Genomic DNA, 14,613 nt, shown 5'->3' with positions numbered 1-14,613 from the left:
TCCATTTCAATGAACATTTTTTTTTTAATTATGTGTAGATGGATACTTTCATATATACAGTAACAGTAATTTAAAGTCATTCTCTTACCATATTGCATGATTATAAGATACGTGCTTCATAACACATAGCACACTTCATAACACACGCTTCATAACACGTAGACATAGCCAACCGTTTCTTGTTTTTATATCACCTGTATACTTTCGCATATCTCTGCGCATGTGCATTTATAATTCGTCTTATTGTCAACAAGATGGTGCTTTGTAAGAGAAGGAACATTTTAGTCTCGATTTAAGAAAAATCGGAACTGCCCCAAGCACTTCCCCCGCCCCAAACAAATGATTATGACCATCACGTACGTATATGAATATCCCCCCCCCCCCCCAAAAAAAAAAAAAAAAAAAAAAAAAAACAAACGTATCGACGGAATCAACTTTTTACAATTAAGCGCAAAAAAAAAAAAAAAAAACTAAAGAGCTGCAGAAACACGTTTTTGTCAGTGGCTCGTGTTCTTCCTCCCTATAATTTACCTAACTTTCGATGAGCAAATTGATTTTTATGTAATTGTAGCTTACGTAATCTGTTATTTGATAATCTATGTAATGAAATGCATGGTGTGCCCCACCAACTTCACATGATATTGATCCATGGACTTTAAGAGTACAGTGCACCCATTGACACTAAACGGCATTTAAGTGTTAGTGTCAGTGTTGCTAAATCTTTAAAAGTACACATTCACCGAGACGTCACTAACATTCTCATAAACATATAATTCGGCAAATGATTAATAGCGGGATGTTGCCGGAATGTGCTTATCTTGCCTGTGGAATAGGATGTTATGGGAACCATATATGATGCAGTTAACATTTAATCCGAAAACTTAATTGTTCTTTACTTGCTATCCGGTGAACTTATACCTTGAAAAAAAAATAGTGCGTTCCTCTTCAGACACATTACCATTATGATAATAGACAACCACCGTATGATGTATGCTGTTGTGTGCGATATATGATTTATAAGTGGGGCGAATTGATTATGTTTGCCTGTGTATGGAAACGCGAAGAAAAATCTCGTCCATTTGTGACTGCAACAGGATTGAATTCAGCCCATATGACACTCTCAATAGATTCATTAAAATTGAACTTAATGAATATTAAAATATATTACGAAGTGACGTATTGTATGTACCCGGTACTTGTTGAAAGTCAAAATCGAGGAAATATTTGTGAAATCAAAGAATAGAGTATTTCTATCACTTTTAGTGACTGAGTCACAATATCACTTCCTTCTTCTTGTCTTACCTTCCTTCCTCATCACCCCTCCCTCCCTCACATCTCCCCTCCCCCTCCCCTCCTGTCACTCATCTTCCTTTCCCCTCCCATATATCTCAAATACTTTTCAACAATGTTTTTAAATCGCCATATGAACGGATGAAAATGTCAGTTGTGTATTTTGTTTAAGAAAGTTGGGAATTTAATTCTACGGTCCGTCAATGATAATATTACATTGTCCATGGAGCGAAATATAATCAGACATTTACATCTTATGATTCAGTCGAGAGAAAAGTGCATGAGCAATGTGCCATTACCACTCATAATAGCTTGAATATTTATGTCAATATTCTTTTGGTAAACTGACAAGTATTTTCCTTCAAAATAAAATAAAACTGTTAGCAAACTGCTTATCCACTAGAGAGGCCTGTGTAAGAGAATGTGTAAAAGTAAGTTGGTCTGACGTTTCGATCCTAGCAGGATCTTCTTCAAAGGCTAAATGACAAGTAACAGTAACAGAAGGGACATAAACACGCACAGAATACAGACAGGTTAATGAGCAGGGTGAACACAAAGAGATAGATGTAAGGGGATTAGTAGACAAGGGATGGATATAAGAAAGAAAGAAACCAAGAGGGCAAGAGGAGAGGTAGGAGATAAACAGTAGAGGGACAAAGAGATGATTAAGGGAAGGGGGTAGGGAAAACATAGATTAGTACTTTCCTTAACACTTGAGTCGGACATAGACTGTATTAACAATTATAGCATACTTTTACTGACTAATTACCACATCAGTTACAAGTAACTATTATTCAGACAAATTGTTACTTATTTCTTTGGCACTGGCCGAGTATATAGGAGGTGCTCAAAATCTTCAATTCCTTGGAAGAAAATAAGTAATTCAAAAACGCATTTACTTCATGGAGATTCATAGTGGGATCCAAGGGCGTAGGAACCGGGGGGCTGGGGGGGGGGGCGCCAGCCCCCAGTGAAAAATGTGGAGGGGCGCAAGTATCATTCCGCCCCCCGGTTCGCAAGTCAGAAAACCCCTTTTTCATTTCCAAATGAGAAAAAAAAATCTCATTTGGAGCACCAAATTGCATTTAGGCCAGGTGAAAATACAAAATTAAGTTTACAAAATGGAGTGGGTGTTAAAGTGTGGCTATATTGCACCAAATTGCATCTGAGGCCACCTGGAAATGCAAAAAATTCCAGGTCTAAGGGGAGGGGGAACCCCCTCCCCTTAGACCCCCCAGGCCGGCCATCAGTCTTCAGCCCCCCCACTCAAAAGTACCTTCCTACGCCACTGGTGGGATCGATACTAAACATACATTCTCTATAGTTTTCCTGCAAGGACATGAATAATAATAATAATACTGGTAATTATGAGTAACTACTTACATCTAACAAAGACACGAAAATATGAAATGCTAGGCATTTCAAACTGTCAAATCAATTCAAATTGAAAGTATAGCTACGACTGCGATAAATTCACTTTTGGCAAAGCAATACGAGTGAAATACGAAACTCGGTCAAACGACGCTTAAGAGTCTACAGACAACTAGGAACAACATTATCCAAACCACTCTAATAGGCATTAGAAATCATGAAAATAGCTGAAACTACAATCAAGACCCATCAAAGATTGACCAATGTGACAAGTCTTTTCTTAATTCTAGCTTCATTTATGAATAAACACTAGCTAATTATGCACATTGATGATGTAAAGGGAACGACTGCCTACTTTTCTGTCATACTAAAACTTTTGTTTTTACAACTCTCGTTTCAAAAACTATGAACACAGGTTTGTGGCCCAAGGCGATATTTTTGAAATATTGTATTGTCTTCTTTGAAAAGAGGAACACTACATTATTCAAATGACGTACGAGGGCTTGTACTTATAGGGGTTAACTTATTAAGGGCTTAAATAAGAAATGTTTGATGAGCACAACACTCTACGTCATAGTTTGCACATATTTTATGAGCCACCCCCCCAAGTTCAAGTTATCGAAGCTTCAAATGTGTTTGTCTTGAAAACAAAAAGAGCTTTCCAAAACATTTCAACAGAGTTTGAATGAGATTATCACACACAACCAAATGTACTGAATATGGGGGAAATTGGCTAGGTGTCCGTAGACCTTTATCACCTTTTAATGGCAATACGCATGCACTGGTCTGATCCTTGGCTGTATACATATGTTGCTAAGAAAATACCAATAGCTTCCGGGGCCACCAAATGTCAAAATAACGGTCTACATGCTATTCAGGAAAGAACAAGTGGAGGTCACTCATCAATTCATTTCCGTTCAAAATTTCGTTTTATAACTTTAACTGAGAAAAGAAGAGAAACTGAATAGCCCAAAAAAAAAAGCGGATGGAAATTCAATACAAATGACTGTATACAATACATCACTTCCGTATCTTTGCAGTACTATGGTAACAGTGTGATTGGACTGAAGCGATTGAGCGCTTGTTTTAAACTGAATCAAAGATCATTGTAGAAACTATTGGTTTTATATACTTGTTTTGTGCTATAAGTAATTTGTAGTTTCAAAGTGTTAGTATTTAATTTTGTAAATATTTGCAAAGTTTCCAAGTGTTTTCTTAATTTAATAAGTGACTGCTATGTCAATACAAACATCATGGTACAAAAAAGAGAGGTTATAACTAACATCAAGGACTCAACAATGTCGATAGCTCCATGATAACTTGAACTGTAAACCAGTTAACTGGTTAATTCTTTCTAACTGTTAACGTGGTATAGAAAGTTTGCTTGCACTGTTTGGACTTGTTTTCTTACTGCGGACGTCCATGCCATCGAGCACACAAAAGACAAGAGTACAAATTCGGGACAATTTCTACAATAGAAACCGTTTACAGAAAATAACTGAAATCGCAAAAAGACGGTATTGGTTGTATGTTGATTTTAAGATTAATTCATTACCGGTGTGTCATGAACAAGTCACAACAAATCACTCCCCCCCCCCAAAAAAAATATAAACAACAAACAACACAAAGGTAAGATATTCGTTGTAGGGTGAGAATACAAAACACACTAAACAAGAAAAACGAACGAGAACATGACAAGGCCGCTTGTTCAGGTAGTTCAATTTCCACCGACAGGTAACTGAACTTATGGTTAAGCAATTACTTTTCCCCCGGGTAAACCAATCTGTGTATTGACTCAGCCTTCTATTACATGTGTCACGTACGAGCTGTTTGAATTATCCAGAAAAGTTACTGGGTATCCTTGAAGTTTGGTCTCTCACTATATCCTGTACTTGATTCACTGAATTCAAGACCCAACCGCATCCTTTGTTTATCTCATTAATAAACATTATTGGACACGTTATTTCAAACTTTAGTGAGTGGCTCATCATAGGGCCTTTTCTACAGAACCACCAAAAGTACAAGGCTAACAGAAAAATGAAAAATAGGGCACCGCGGGAGCCTGGCGGCTATATAGTTAAGGTCCCCAAATTGATCGTGTGGACCATGGCCGGGGTTGTAACTTTTTGTGTGCTTACTTTTGCAGTTTAAGGGCCGTCAATTCTGCCTTGAAATTTGAGATCACGTCAAATAGTTATAGTCTCTTTCCTGAATATTACGACACCAAATATGACTCGCCAAAAATATGAAAGAGTTCATAATTAGAGAACAAGATTTGTTTGCATTTGATTGTGCATATAATGCTTTGATGAACATCATTTACTGGCAAATGTGCATATATTGATCGATATAACGTAACCACGGTTTGTGAACGGTATTTAATGTTTCCAAATCTTATGTTGAAAATCGAATACAGAAACGGAAAAATGGAAAAAGACAAACAGTCATATTCTCTAAGCAAATCAATTTGTTGTGTCCGTATATAGTATAAAAAATTGTTGCCGAATTAACAAGGGATGATTTGTGGTTTGTATATATTGAATATCGTACTTTTCAACCTTTAAAATTAAGTATCTAATAAGAATTGTGTTAGGGTTTTGTTTCAACTGAGGATATGTGTTAACTGGAGTTGTTGGAATTACACATATCCTCAGTTCTTTCTGTTATCTTAAATAGCACATGCTACCGATTTATAGCACGATCCAGATTTTTTACTTTGGTACAAAACTTTAAGATCTGCAGTTACTGTGCTTTCTCTGTGTGCATTGTGCATGGTGTATATACCTAAACATGCATTCGAATAAGCCCTAAAAATTTAAGTCCTTTTATCAGTGGATTTAATATTAATAATCATGATATAATCATTTAGACTAAAAAAAAAATAGAATCATGAGGTTTATTACAAAGAACACATGAACGGATATGTTCGTGTCCATCAAGAGCATGCGCATAAAGCGAGGTAATGACGCATGAACGAATAAACCATTGGCCTTATACAGTCATGCTTCGTATGGGAGGGAGATTCTAGGTACGCAGCTAATAGCCTCATGGTTTCCGCAGTGTGTCAAATACTGAAGAAGTCCATTACTGCGTGGTTGACCACAGACAGACGCAGCAGGGTATATATAAACCCTACGCCGCTCTGAACCCGATCAGAAAGAATCACCTGAGTCGAGCAACACATTACTTCCTGGCAAAAGCTTACTAATAAGGTGTTGTTAGATTGGTTGCAATCAAACGGGAAAGAATTCATTAAGGTACTTTTACAGTTAAGGTTCCAGACGTACCGTGCTGTGAAATATATATATATACTTCAGAACGAATTTGAACTGCAAACCACTGGAAGAGACACCATCATGGCGGTGGATAGATTATCTTATCTGCTCCTCTCTGTAATTGTCTCGATGTCTGCTGTTTGTAGAGGGACTCAGGGGAAAACGATTCAAGAAATTGCTGTATCTCCGGAGAATCTCCAAACTGGACTGGTATGTTTAGTTACCATAATTGTATAACATACGCATTTAAGCATTATATATATATATATATATATATATATATATATATATATATATATATATATATATATATATATTGCATTGTGCCTCTAGTTTGTAACAACTCTATAGCGACTTAATATACACCGTAGGCTATATTAATCAAAATAAAGTAACACCTGACTTTTTTCCTATTCCCAACTATTTCTTTTCTCCATTTTACTCTCTACTTAATCGACTAACAATTCCTTTCTCTTTGGACAGAACTATATATTACCTTAATTAGACACGTGGTTGGTTAAGGTTAACGGACTTAAACACTAACGAACGCTGTTCCAAAATTACCTACCGTAATATACTTTCCTGCTTGTCAATTGAAATGAAAATTAAATTATTGATGTATATATATATATATATATCCTGGTTTTGTTAAGTCCACCCTTGCATTTCTCATAGCTATTGCTGAGTAGTGTGTCATTTGTGTAAAAGCTCGGAGTCGTTAACGTTTTGTGTTTTGAACCAATGGGATCCCTAATAATCCTTCTCCCATCCATACCTCCATTCGTTCATAGTTATTGGAAGACAAAGATATTCTACTGATTGGTATAGTTAAATGTTGTTGCATATACTTGTTGTACAAAAGTCAAAGGGCAAGACTAATTAAGCATGTAAGATATGACAAGTTAAGATGAAAAGGTTATTTCAGTTTAAAAACACGTAAGGTTCTGCTGTGTATGTTCTTTTCAGTATATAACATAACCTATGTGTAATAAACACGTATTCCTTATACTTTTTTGGGTTTTCTATGCGCCTAATATTTCGAATGCTATTAAATAGCAAATCCCACTACAGACAGAAATACTTCTGACCAGGGCCCTATTTCATAAAAGTTAAGAACATTCTTATCTAGCACTTAAGAAGATTAATCGTTCGTAAGATACGAACTATTTAAAACTTCTTAAGTGACTTACGAAGAATTATTTAAGAAGTTTCGTAAGTAATCTTTATGAAATAGGGCCCAGCTTTCGATTTCATTTTCACATTTTAAACAAAAGAGAAACTTGATTCAAGTATTTATTACCCTGAAATTTTACTATTTTTCAGGACATCTGTAAAGAACTCATGAAAACATATATTGAATCGCTAAATGTGAAGTGAGCTAAGATACTAAGGGTTAGATATAGTGACAGTCAATAACGACTAGACTTTTTAACTTATTAAGGAAAAAGTTCATTATTTCCATCCCGATATCTTTTCATTCCTATGTCAACTTATTTCATTTTCATAATTTAGGTGAGTTACAATCGATATTACTATTTCATAGGTATTTCACAAAGTTCTACAAAGATGATTGAAATACAGCATGGTTGACTAAAACCCAAAACGTTGCCCTCAGTAGAGACTTTTGTTTTAATACTAATACCGCCAGAATAGTGTCATATTTCTCTCATACACACCTCCCCGAGAACGCAGTTCTTGGCGGGACCCTTTGTATTAGAAATGTGTATATAGGCTTTCACCATATGTTAGCTCCATGAGTATGTTATTCATTCTTTGGATATCTGTTCTACAAAACAAGTATCCACTTTTCTACCGAACATGGGTGGGAAGGGGGGGGGGTGGGGTGTCGTGTGTCCGGTGAAAGGATTCAGCTAACCTGATATTTGCTTCACTTCTACAGGACTTCTTAAAGAAGTACAAATACGTTGGAGATCAAATGGATGAAACGGTGGTGAATAACCTGATTGATCCATCCGAGTTTGAGGCAATTATACGTAATATGCAATTATATATGCCTGACGTGGATCCTACTGGCATTCTGGATGATAAGACGATAGCTGCGATGGCCATGCCGCGTTGTGGTGTACCTGATCCTAGCGGAGAAGGTGACGAAACTATAGGGGGCCGTTTGAGACGTTTTTCGCATTCGGGTGGCCGATGGGAAGAGAGAAAGATAACATATAGGTAGGTTACTTTTCCCTTTGACATTTTCCTACCGTAATTCCATCGTGCGAATATTTCGCGGGCTGCGAATCAATGCTAAATGATACCGATGCGCATTTATCAATTGAGTTCATTTTTACACGTCACTATATAAAAAGGGACCTTTCTTCGTGAAATCGTATTTTTCTTTCCTTCTGAGCAGCTTTTGCGGAAAAATAGAGCATATCAGAATACACTTTGCTGTTATGATTCCTTAAGCTAATATCATACATATCGTCAATGCTGTCATATTTTCACCCTTCATAATGGGGTAACGCTTCGCCGGCTTAGTAAAGGGACCGTGACCACGAAGCGGCAGGCCAACGAACTTTAAACCAACCAATACATGTCTTCATTCTTGGTGTGTTCAATAGTTCAGGTGTTCGGAATACGTAACATATCCTAATCATGCAGCTAACCTATATAAATTGTTTCACCTGAGTACATATCCTGCATCATTTTGTGTTTAGTTAATGTACTAATAAAGGAGAGGTATATACAGAATCACAACAACATTGATTTATATTCGATGAGCTATTTTGTACAAGGAAGTATCTTTCCCCAGCTAATATTAACCAACTTTGGTTTGCCTTGGATATAGCATCTATATACTGAAGCAGGAAGCTGCCATATTGAAGAGATTTCTTGCACTAATGAGATCATATGAGACATTATTAACCTCCCATTGCTTCCTGTACAATATCGAGAAGCAGTCAACAGTTTTACCATTGCTGCATAGAGTTGCTATATATATAGGTCATGTTATTATTGTTCATTGAGAAGCCACAGGTTGTCACATAGTTACGGAAGTGATAAAGTGATGTCACGTACTCGACTTAAACTATAGTCAACTTTGTATAGGCTAGTATGTGATAAGATATTTCAGGAAATAGATGGCTTCAATCATACTCGCAGTTCATTGCCAAACAACTGGAATGCATTGTCTTAGGTGACGGGAGTTTGCACGTGAGAGTGCCAAAGGTATACAGACCGGATATGTCCGGTCAATGTTCCTTTGGCATTCTTATCTACTATATGAGTCATGAATTGATGAGAGTGAGAGATAAAACAGGATTTACCTTAGTTTTGTATTTCTTTTTTCTCCTTTTTTCATGTGGAAAATTCAAGTTAAGATAGTTGGATCTTGTTATAATGTTAATCATATCAGGGATTTAGTATACTGCCCTAAATTAAAAATGATGTTCTTGTTTATAGCTGAGTCTCCCTACCCTAAATAAAGATATATGTCTAAACTTAGGATCGGTTCCATAATTCTCATTGCCTTAACGTCCCTTTACTTTTACTGTGTCTTTCTGTAGGGTGCTTAACGCACCTCCGGAATTGAACTATGATGTCGTAAGAGAGGCCATCAGAAGAGCCTTCAATGTGTGGCAAACATTTATCCCGAGGGACTTTGTAGAGGTTGCTTCAGGACAGGCTGACATCATGATGAAATTTGGGGAATACCATCACGGAGATCCATACCCATTTGACGGACCAAGTGGAACCCTCGCTCACGCCTTTGGACCTTTCGGCTATGGAGACCCAATCGAAGGAGACGTTCATTTCGATGACTCTGAAACATTCTCAGTTCGTACATTCGATGGTAGGTTGAACTATAAGTGCATGTTGCTTGACAAGGGAGCTACCACAGTGTGTACTATATACACTATGAAACAAAAGTATTTGACACTAAGGAAACAGTAATCACTTTTACCACAATTTCCTGTTATGATAATAACAGTTGTTGCAAGTGAAAGTAACTAAGTTTTTTTAACATTTGCTCTGTATACATTGCCAGAAAGAAATTGTGTATTTTTCACTTTTCATTTTACAATGGAAATTTTAAATAAGAGCAGTTTGAGTTAACATACATATACCCAATAGACAATGCCATTGAACCTTGCTAGAAATGCTTAATAAATCTAAAAGGTCATACTAGAGCTGGTATCTTATAAGGTTACGTGGTCACGGTCAGTCGGAAAAGTTATTTTCATCCGGACTGGATCGTGTTTCGTTTATGTAACTCTGTATAATTTATGTAAACCTTGATAACAATAGCCGTCAGAACCCCGCTCTAGCCTAAGTTATTTTTTTTGTTGTTGCAAATTTCATTTTTTCGTTCGTTCTTCGTTTTTTGCAGACTGTTTCTTATATCTACAACTGAAGCACCAACTCATAATTTAAACTTAAACAGATAGAGGTCATTTCTTTTTTAATGACACCAATACCAATCAGATTACATTTTCATTTGTGCGCAACTATAGAGTTTACGGTGATATATTAGCGTCTTCTTTCTTCATTTTAGATATCAACCTGTTTTTAGTGGCTGCCCACGAGATTGGACACAGTTTAGGTTTAGGCCACTCACAGGACTCTACTGCTCTGATGGCACCATTCTATTCCGGATACCAGCCAAACTTCGAACTTCCGTATGATGATATCCTTGGAATACAAACTCTTTATGGTAAGTTTACAAAATACTCTAGTTTTTTTTGTTTACTGTTAAGTATTAACACATGTATTATCCTCTATGACAACACGCACCATCCGTGCAACAGTTTCCTTATATCCCATTACTTCAGAATATTCTGTAGTTAAAGGGGCAGTGATTTTCATTGCTGTATAACGTTTTGTGTAATACTACAAAGCACTATCCACGGTTACAAATACAGCACCCTGCACCGTTTGTCAATATATCTTCGGACCAGCAGCATACGACACTTTAGTTTAAATATATATTTGAGTTGGTATACAGAATACCTCTGTAACAGTGTTCTGGTCAATCTTCAAATTGAATATACAATTTTATCTATCATGAGTTTTTTGTTTAAAGAATTTAGCTGAAAAAAATTACTAAAGGAACAAGAAAAACTGTGAACATGTTATTAAATAATAAGTACATTATATTCAATTATTTGTAGGTTCAAGACCTGATACACCAAGGGAAAAACCAGTGACAGTTAAACCAGTAACACAGGCGATGCAAACCACTGAGCTACCTCTTGTGTGCCAAATGTCATTTGATTGTGTAGCCTACATCAGAGGAGAGATTTTTGCTTTCAAAGAGGATCGCTTTTGGAGGGTTCGGGAGCCAGGTAAATCTCTTACGCCTGCAGAGGGTTACAAGACAAACGAATTCTTCAAGGGTTTACCTTCGGGCATTCAGGCGGCTTATGAGCGATATTACGATCAACGAATCCTTTTCTTCAAAGGTAACCTCTTTAATTTCTTGTGTTCTCAATCCGTTAATAAAGAATTGCCCTATCATGGAGTGCTTTCTCAGAAATGTTTCTCTTTTTTAATACAAATTACTGTCCATTTCATGATTCTCATGGAATATTTTCGTTTCATTCACATCCATTGTAAACTGTTAACAGCAAGTTCAGATATACAGTGTTTTATTTATTGTATATGAATAGTTAATATTTCCGTTTATTTTATATTTTATAGGCAAAAAGGGAAGTAACTTTTAAGTAAGGAAATGAAATGTTTAACTTTACACACACACAAAAAAAACAACACATATTTCATGAAGGATACATCAGGATATATTCCTTGGCAAATTGTTATAGATGTTAAAAAGACACGAGGCTTTACCGCATGTTATATTTAACAGAGAATGCCCCCATCTTTTTTACAGGAAGGGAATACTGGGTGTATGATGGTATTGAGCCGCTGCCTGGTTACCCTAAACTCATCGCAAACCTCAGTTCAGACTTGCCAGGTAACTTACAAGCTGCTGCTACTTGGGGCGAGTATAACAAAGTGTATTTCTTTAAGAGAGGACGAGTTTATCGCTACGATGAATTTGAGAAGAAGGTAGACGAAGGGTACCCCTACCCCATCGATTCAGTCTTCCCTGGTGTACCAAAAGGATTAGATGGAGCTTTCAGATATAATGACAGTAAGTTTATCTTTAAATTTATGTCTCTTTCACAGACAATCATATTAATCCTATATATTACTATGGTGATCATTATCAACAGGATTGGCGATGTTTTAATAGGGGTTGAAAGAGGCTGGGGCTGGCCGGGGGGGGGGTTGGTAGTAATTGTACACATGTATAGCAGAATTACCATGCCATATGTGGTACATACAAGCAGTGTATAGAGTAAAAGTTTAGGAAACTGCCAGTTTAGGAAACGTGTAGTTCAGTGGCGTAGGAAGGTACTTTTGAGTGGGGGGCTGAAGACTGATGGCCGGCCTGGGGGAGGGGTCTAAGGGGAGGGGGTGTCACCCTCCTTTTTGGAATTTTTTGCATTTCCAGGTGGCCTCAGATGCAATTTGGTGCAATATAGCACACTTCAACAGCCACTCCATTTTGTAAACTTAATTTTGTATTTTCACCTGGCCTTAGATGCAATTTGGTGCTCCAAATGAGATTTTTATTCTTATTTGGAAATGAAAAAGGGGTTTTCTGACTTGCGGAGCGAGGGGGCGGAATGATACTTCCGCCCCTCCACATTTTTCACTGGGGGGCTGGCGCCCCCAGCCCCCCCGGTTCCTACGCCCTTGGTGTAGTTAATGTGTATCCAATAAACTTGTTTTCAATAATTTTGTGAATAAAAACTGATTTAGTTTCTGTCTTGTCTGTACAAACCTCATATAACCCCACTACCACAAGTAGCATGTAAAAAGTGAAATGTCGAAGGTTCACAGAATTGAATGAAGGCCTCCTCACACGACTTTACGCAGTTACTCTGGTCACTGGTTAACTTGTGACAATCAATCTTGGATTTATGTTATCATGACGATATTTTCTTTTGCAGACACTGGCGTACGATCATACGCGGCAGTGTCTTTGTCCACGATTAACGTTCAGCTCTACTGCTTGGGTTTATGTGACACAATATCATGCTATTTTAGCAATCATGTAACTGTCATATGGAAACGTTCGCGTTTAAATGCCGAACCATAGTTTTTTAATAATGAATCGTAGTAAAAGACACTGATTTTAAATTAATCTTCTTCTTCCTTTTTTTTTGTCATCTTCAGAAATGGCTTACTTTGTCAAGGGCAAGTACTACTACCGCTACAACGACATAACCAGGAAAGTTGATGACGGTTATCCGCGACCATTCGTTGCTGATTTCTTTGGTTGTAATCCAAATCTGTATATTTTCAACGGAGTAAACAACACAGATTACGATTACTTTGGAATGGGTAATGACAACGGTGGTAGCGTGCTTTCTATAAATTTTATCTTCCATATTTTACTCATGTTCATAACATCTCTCGTAGTGTCATCTTAGAGTATACACATGGGCTAAAAAAATCCTGATGTGTATTATTTATATATATTTTATTCATTCATTTCTGGGTCGGACATTTAGCAGAAATAAAATTAAGGCGTCATTTAATGATACGAATAGCTCAATTTTAATAGGTTGACATTTAAAAAAACGAAAACCAAAGAGCGAGCTAACACAAAATATGAGAAAAATGCAATGCTTCACTTTCTGCTGAAAGCAATGCTGAACTTCATTATGTATAACAATTCATAGGTCAATGCCTATATAACTAAGGAACTGATCAAAATCAGATTATGACTTATAAGTAAGTAGTTTGATATTTCCCATAAATTCATCCCTTTCAGCCTAAGCTTCTCGGAGCCATATTGGGTCCCAAGAGTCTTTATAGGATGGGCGGTGTATTCGTGAGAGCAAAGGGGCTACATGGTTGGGGAGGGGGGAGGGTCAGCGAAACAAATTGTCAAACCATCTCATTAAACGCATTCAATGATACTCGCCCCTGAAGAGATGCAGTACTGTGGTAAACTAACATTTTCTTGATGACTAACAAAATTGTTTTATGTTCGAAATTGATCAAAAAAAATATTGACTTTCATTTGCTAGGTTTATAATAAGCAACAATAGAACGTTGTCACAAGTTAAAGAATATTGATTTTTAAACATAAACTGGTAATATCTGAATATTTCTTGTACTTTATACAAAAGCAATTTCTTAACAGTTTTATGAGCAAAAGAAGGAAGAATTATTAGAGAAAAAAAATTAAAATCTTCATTATGCAAATAATTTATAGATGTAATTATTCGTTTTTGAAATGTCTGTTATTTAATTCGTTTTACTACTCTTTTGTCATCTTTTGTCAATTATGCACCTCATTTTACATAGTTTTGTATGATTATACCAAACGACGAGCAACCATTTCATTTTATATTGTCTTTCTAAATTAATAAACGAGAGTTATTTTTAAATCAACCATGTATGCATTCTTTTTTCTATTCGTCATTGATTTTACTTGATTTCATCTGTCGGTAATGGGAATTCCTGATTTTGCATCTCCATTCATCCGAGGGAAAGTTCTCGTCTTTGTACACATTTCATCAATTTGCATGTATGATCGATGAAAGAGGGGAACACTTCAAAGTGGTATTGGGACATGTTCATTGAGGGGAAATCATAAAGTAACGTCCAAACGTTCCAAAAGAGGGATCCATTTTGTAACTCA

At 36.6% G+C, this 14,613-nt stretch overlaps 1 protein-coding gene across 1 annotated transcript; it reads left to right on the top strand.

Annotated features, from left to right (window-relative positions):
* Nucleotides 1-5,682: 5,682 nt before the first annotated feature.
* LOC139980725 (neutrophil collagenase-like) lies at nt 5,683-14,363 on the top strand. The gene is made up of 7 exons (XM_071992592.1): nt 5,683-6,146; nt 7,837-8,120; nt 9,458-9,744; nt 10,447-10,605; nt 11,063-11,353; nt 11,782-12,045; nt 13,137-14,363. The coding sequence occupies exons 1-7, from the start codon at nt 6,018-6,020 to the stop codon at nt 13,391-13,393; spliced, it is 1,671 nt and encodes a 556-aa protein (XP_071848693.1). The 5' UTR covers nt 5,683-6,017; the 3' UTR covers nt 13,394-14,363.
* Nucleotides 14,364-14,613: the final 250 nt, after the last annotated feature.

This window comes from Apostichopus japonicus, chromosome 15 (assembly GCF_037975245.1).
Source record: "Apostichopus japonicus isolate 1M-3 chromosome 15, ASM3797524v1, whole genome shotgun sequence".
Taxonomy (NCBI): Eukaryota; Metazoa; Echinodermata; class Holothuroidea; order Aspidochirotida; family Stichopodidae; genus Apostichopus; species Apostichopus japonicus.
Note: the sequence above shows the minus strand (reverse complement) of the source record. Positions and strands in the feature narration are given on the sequence as shown.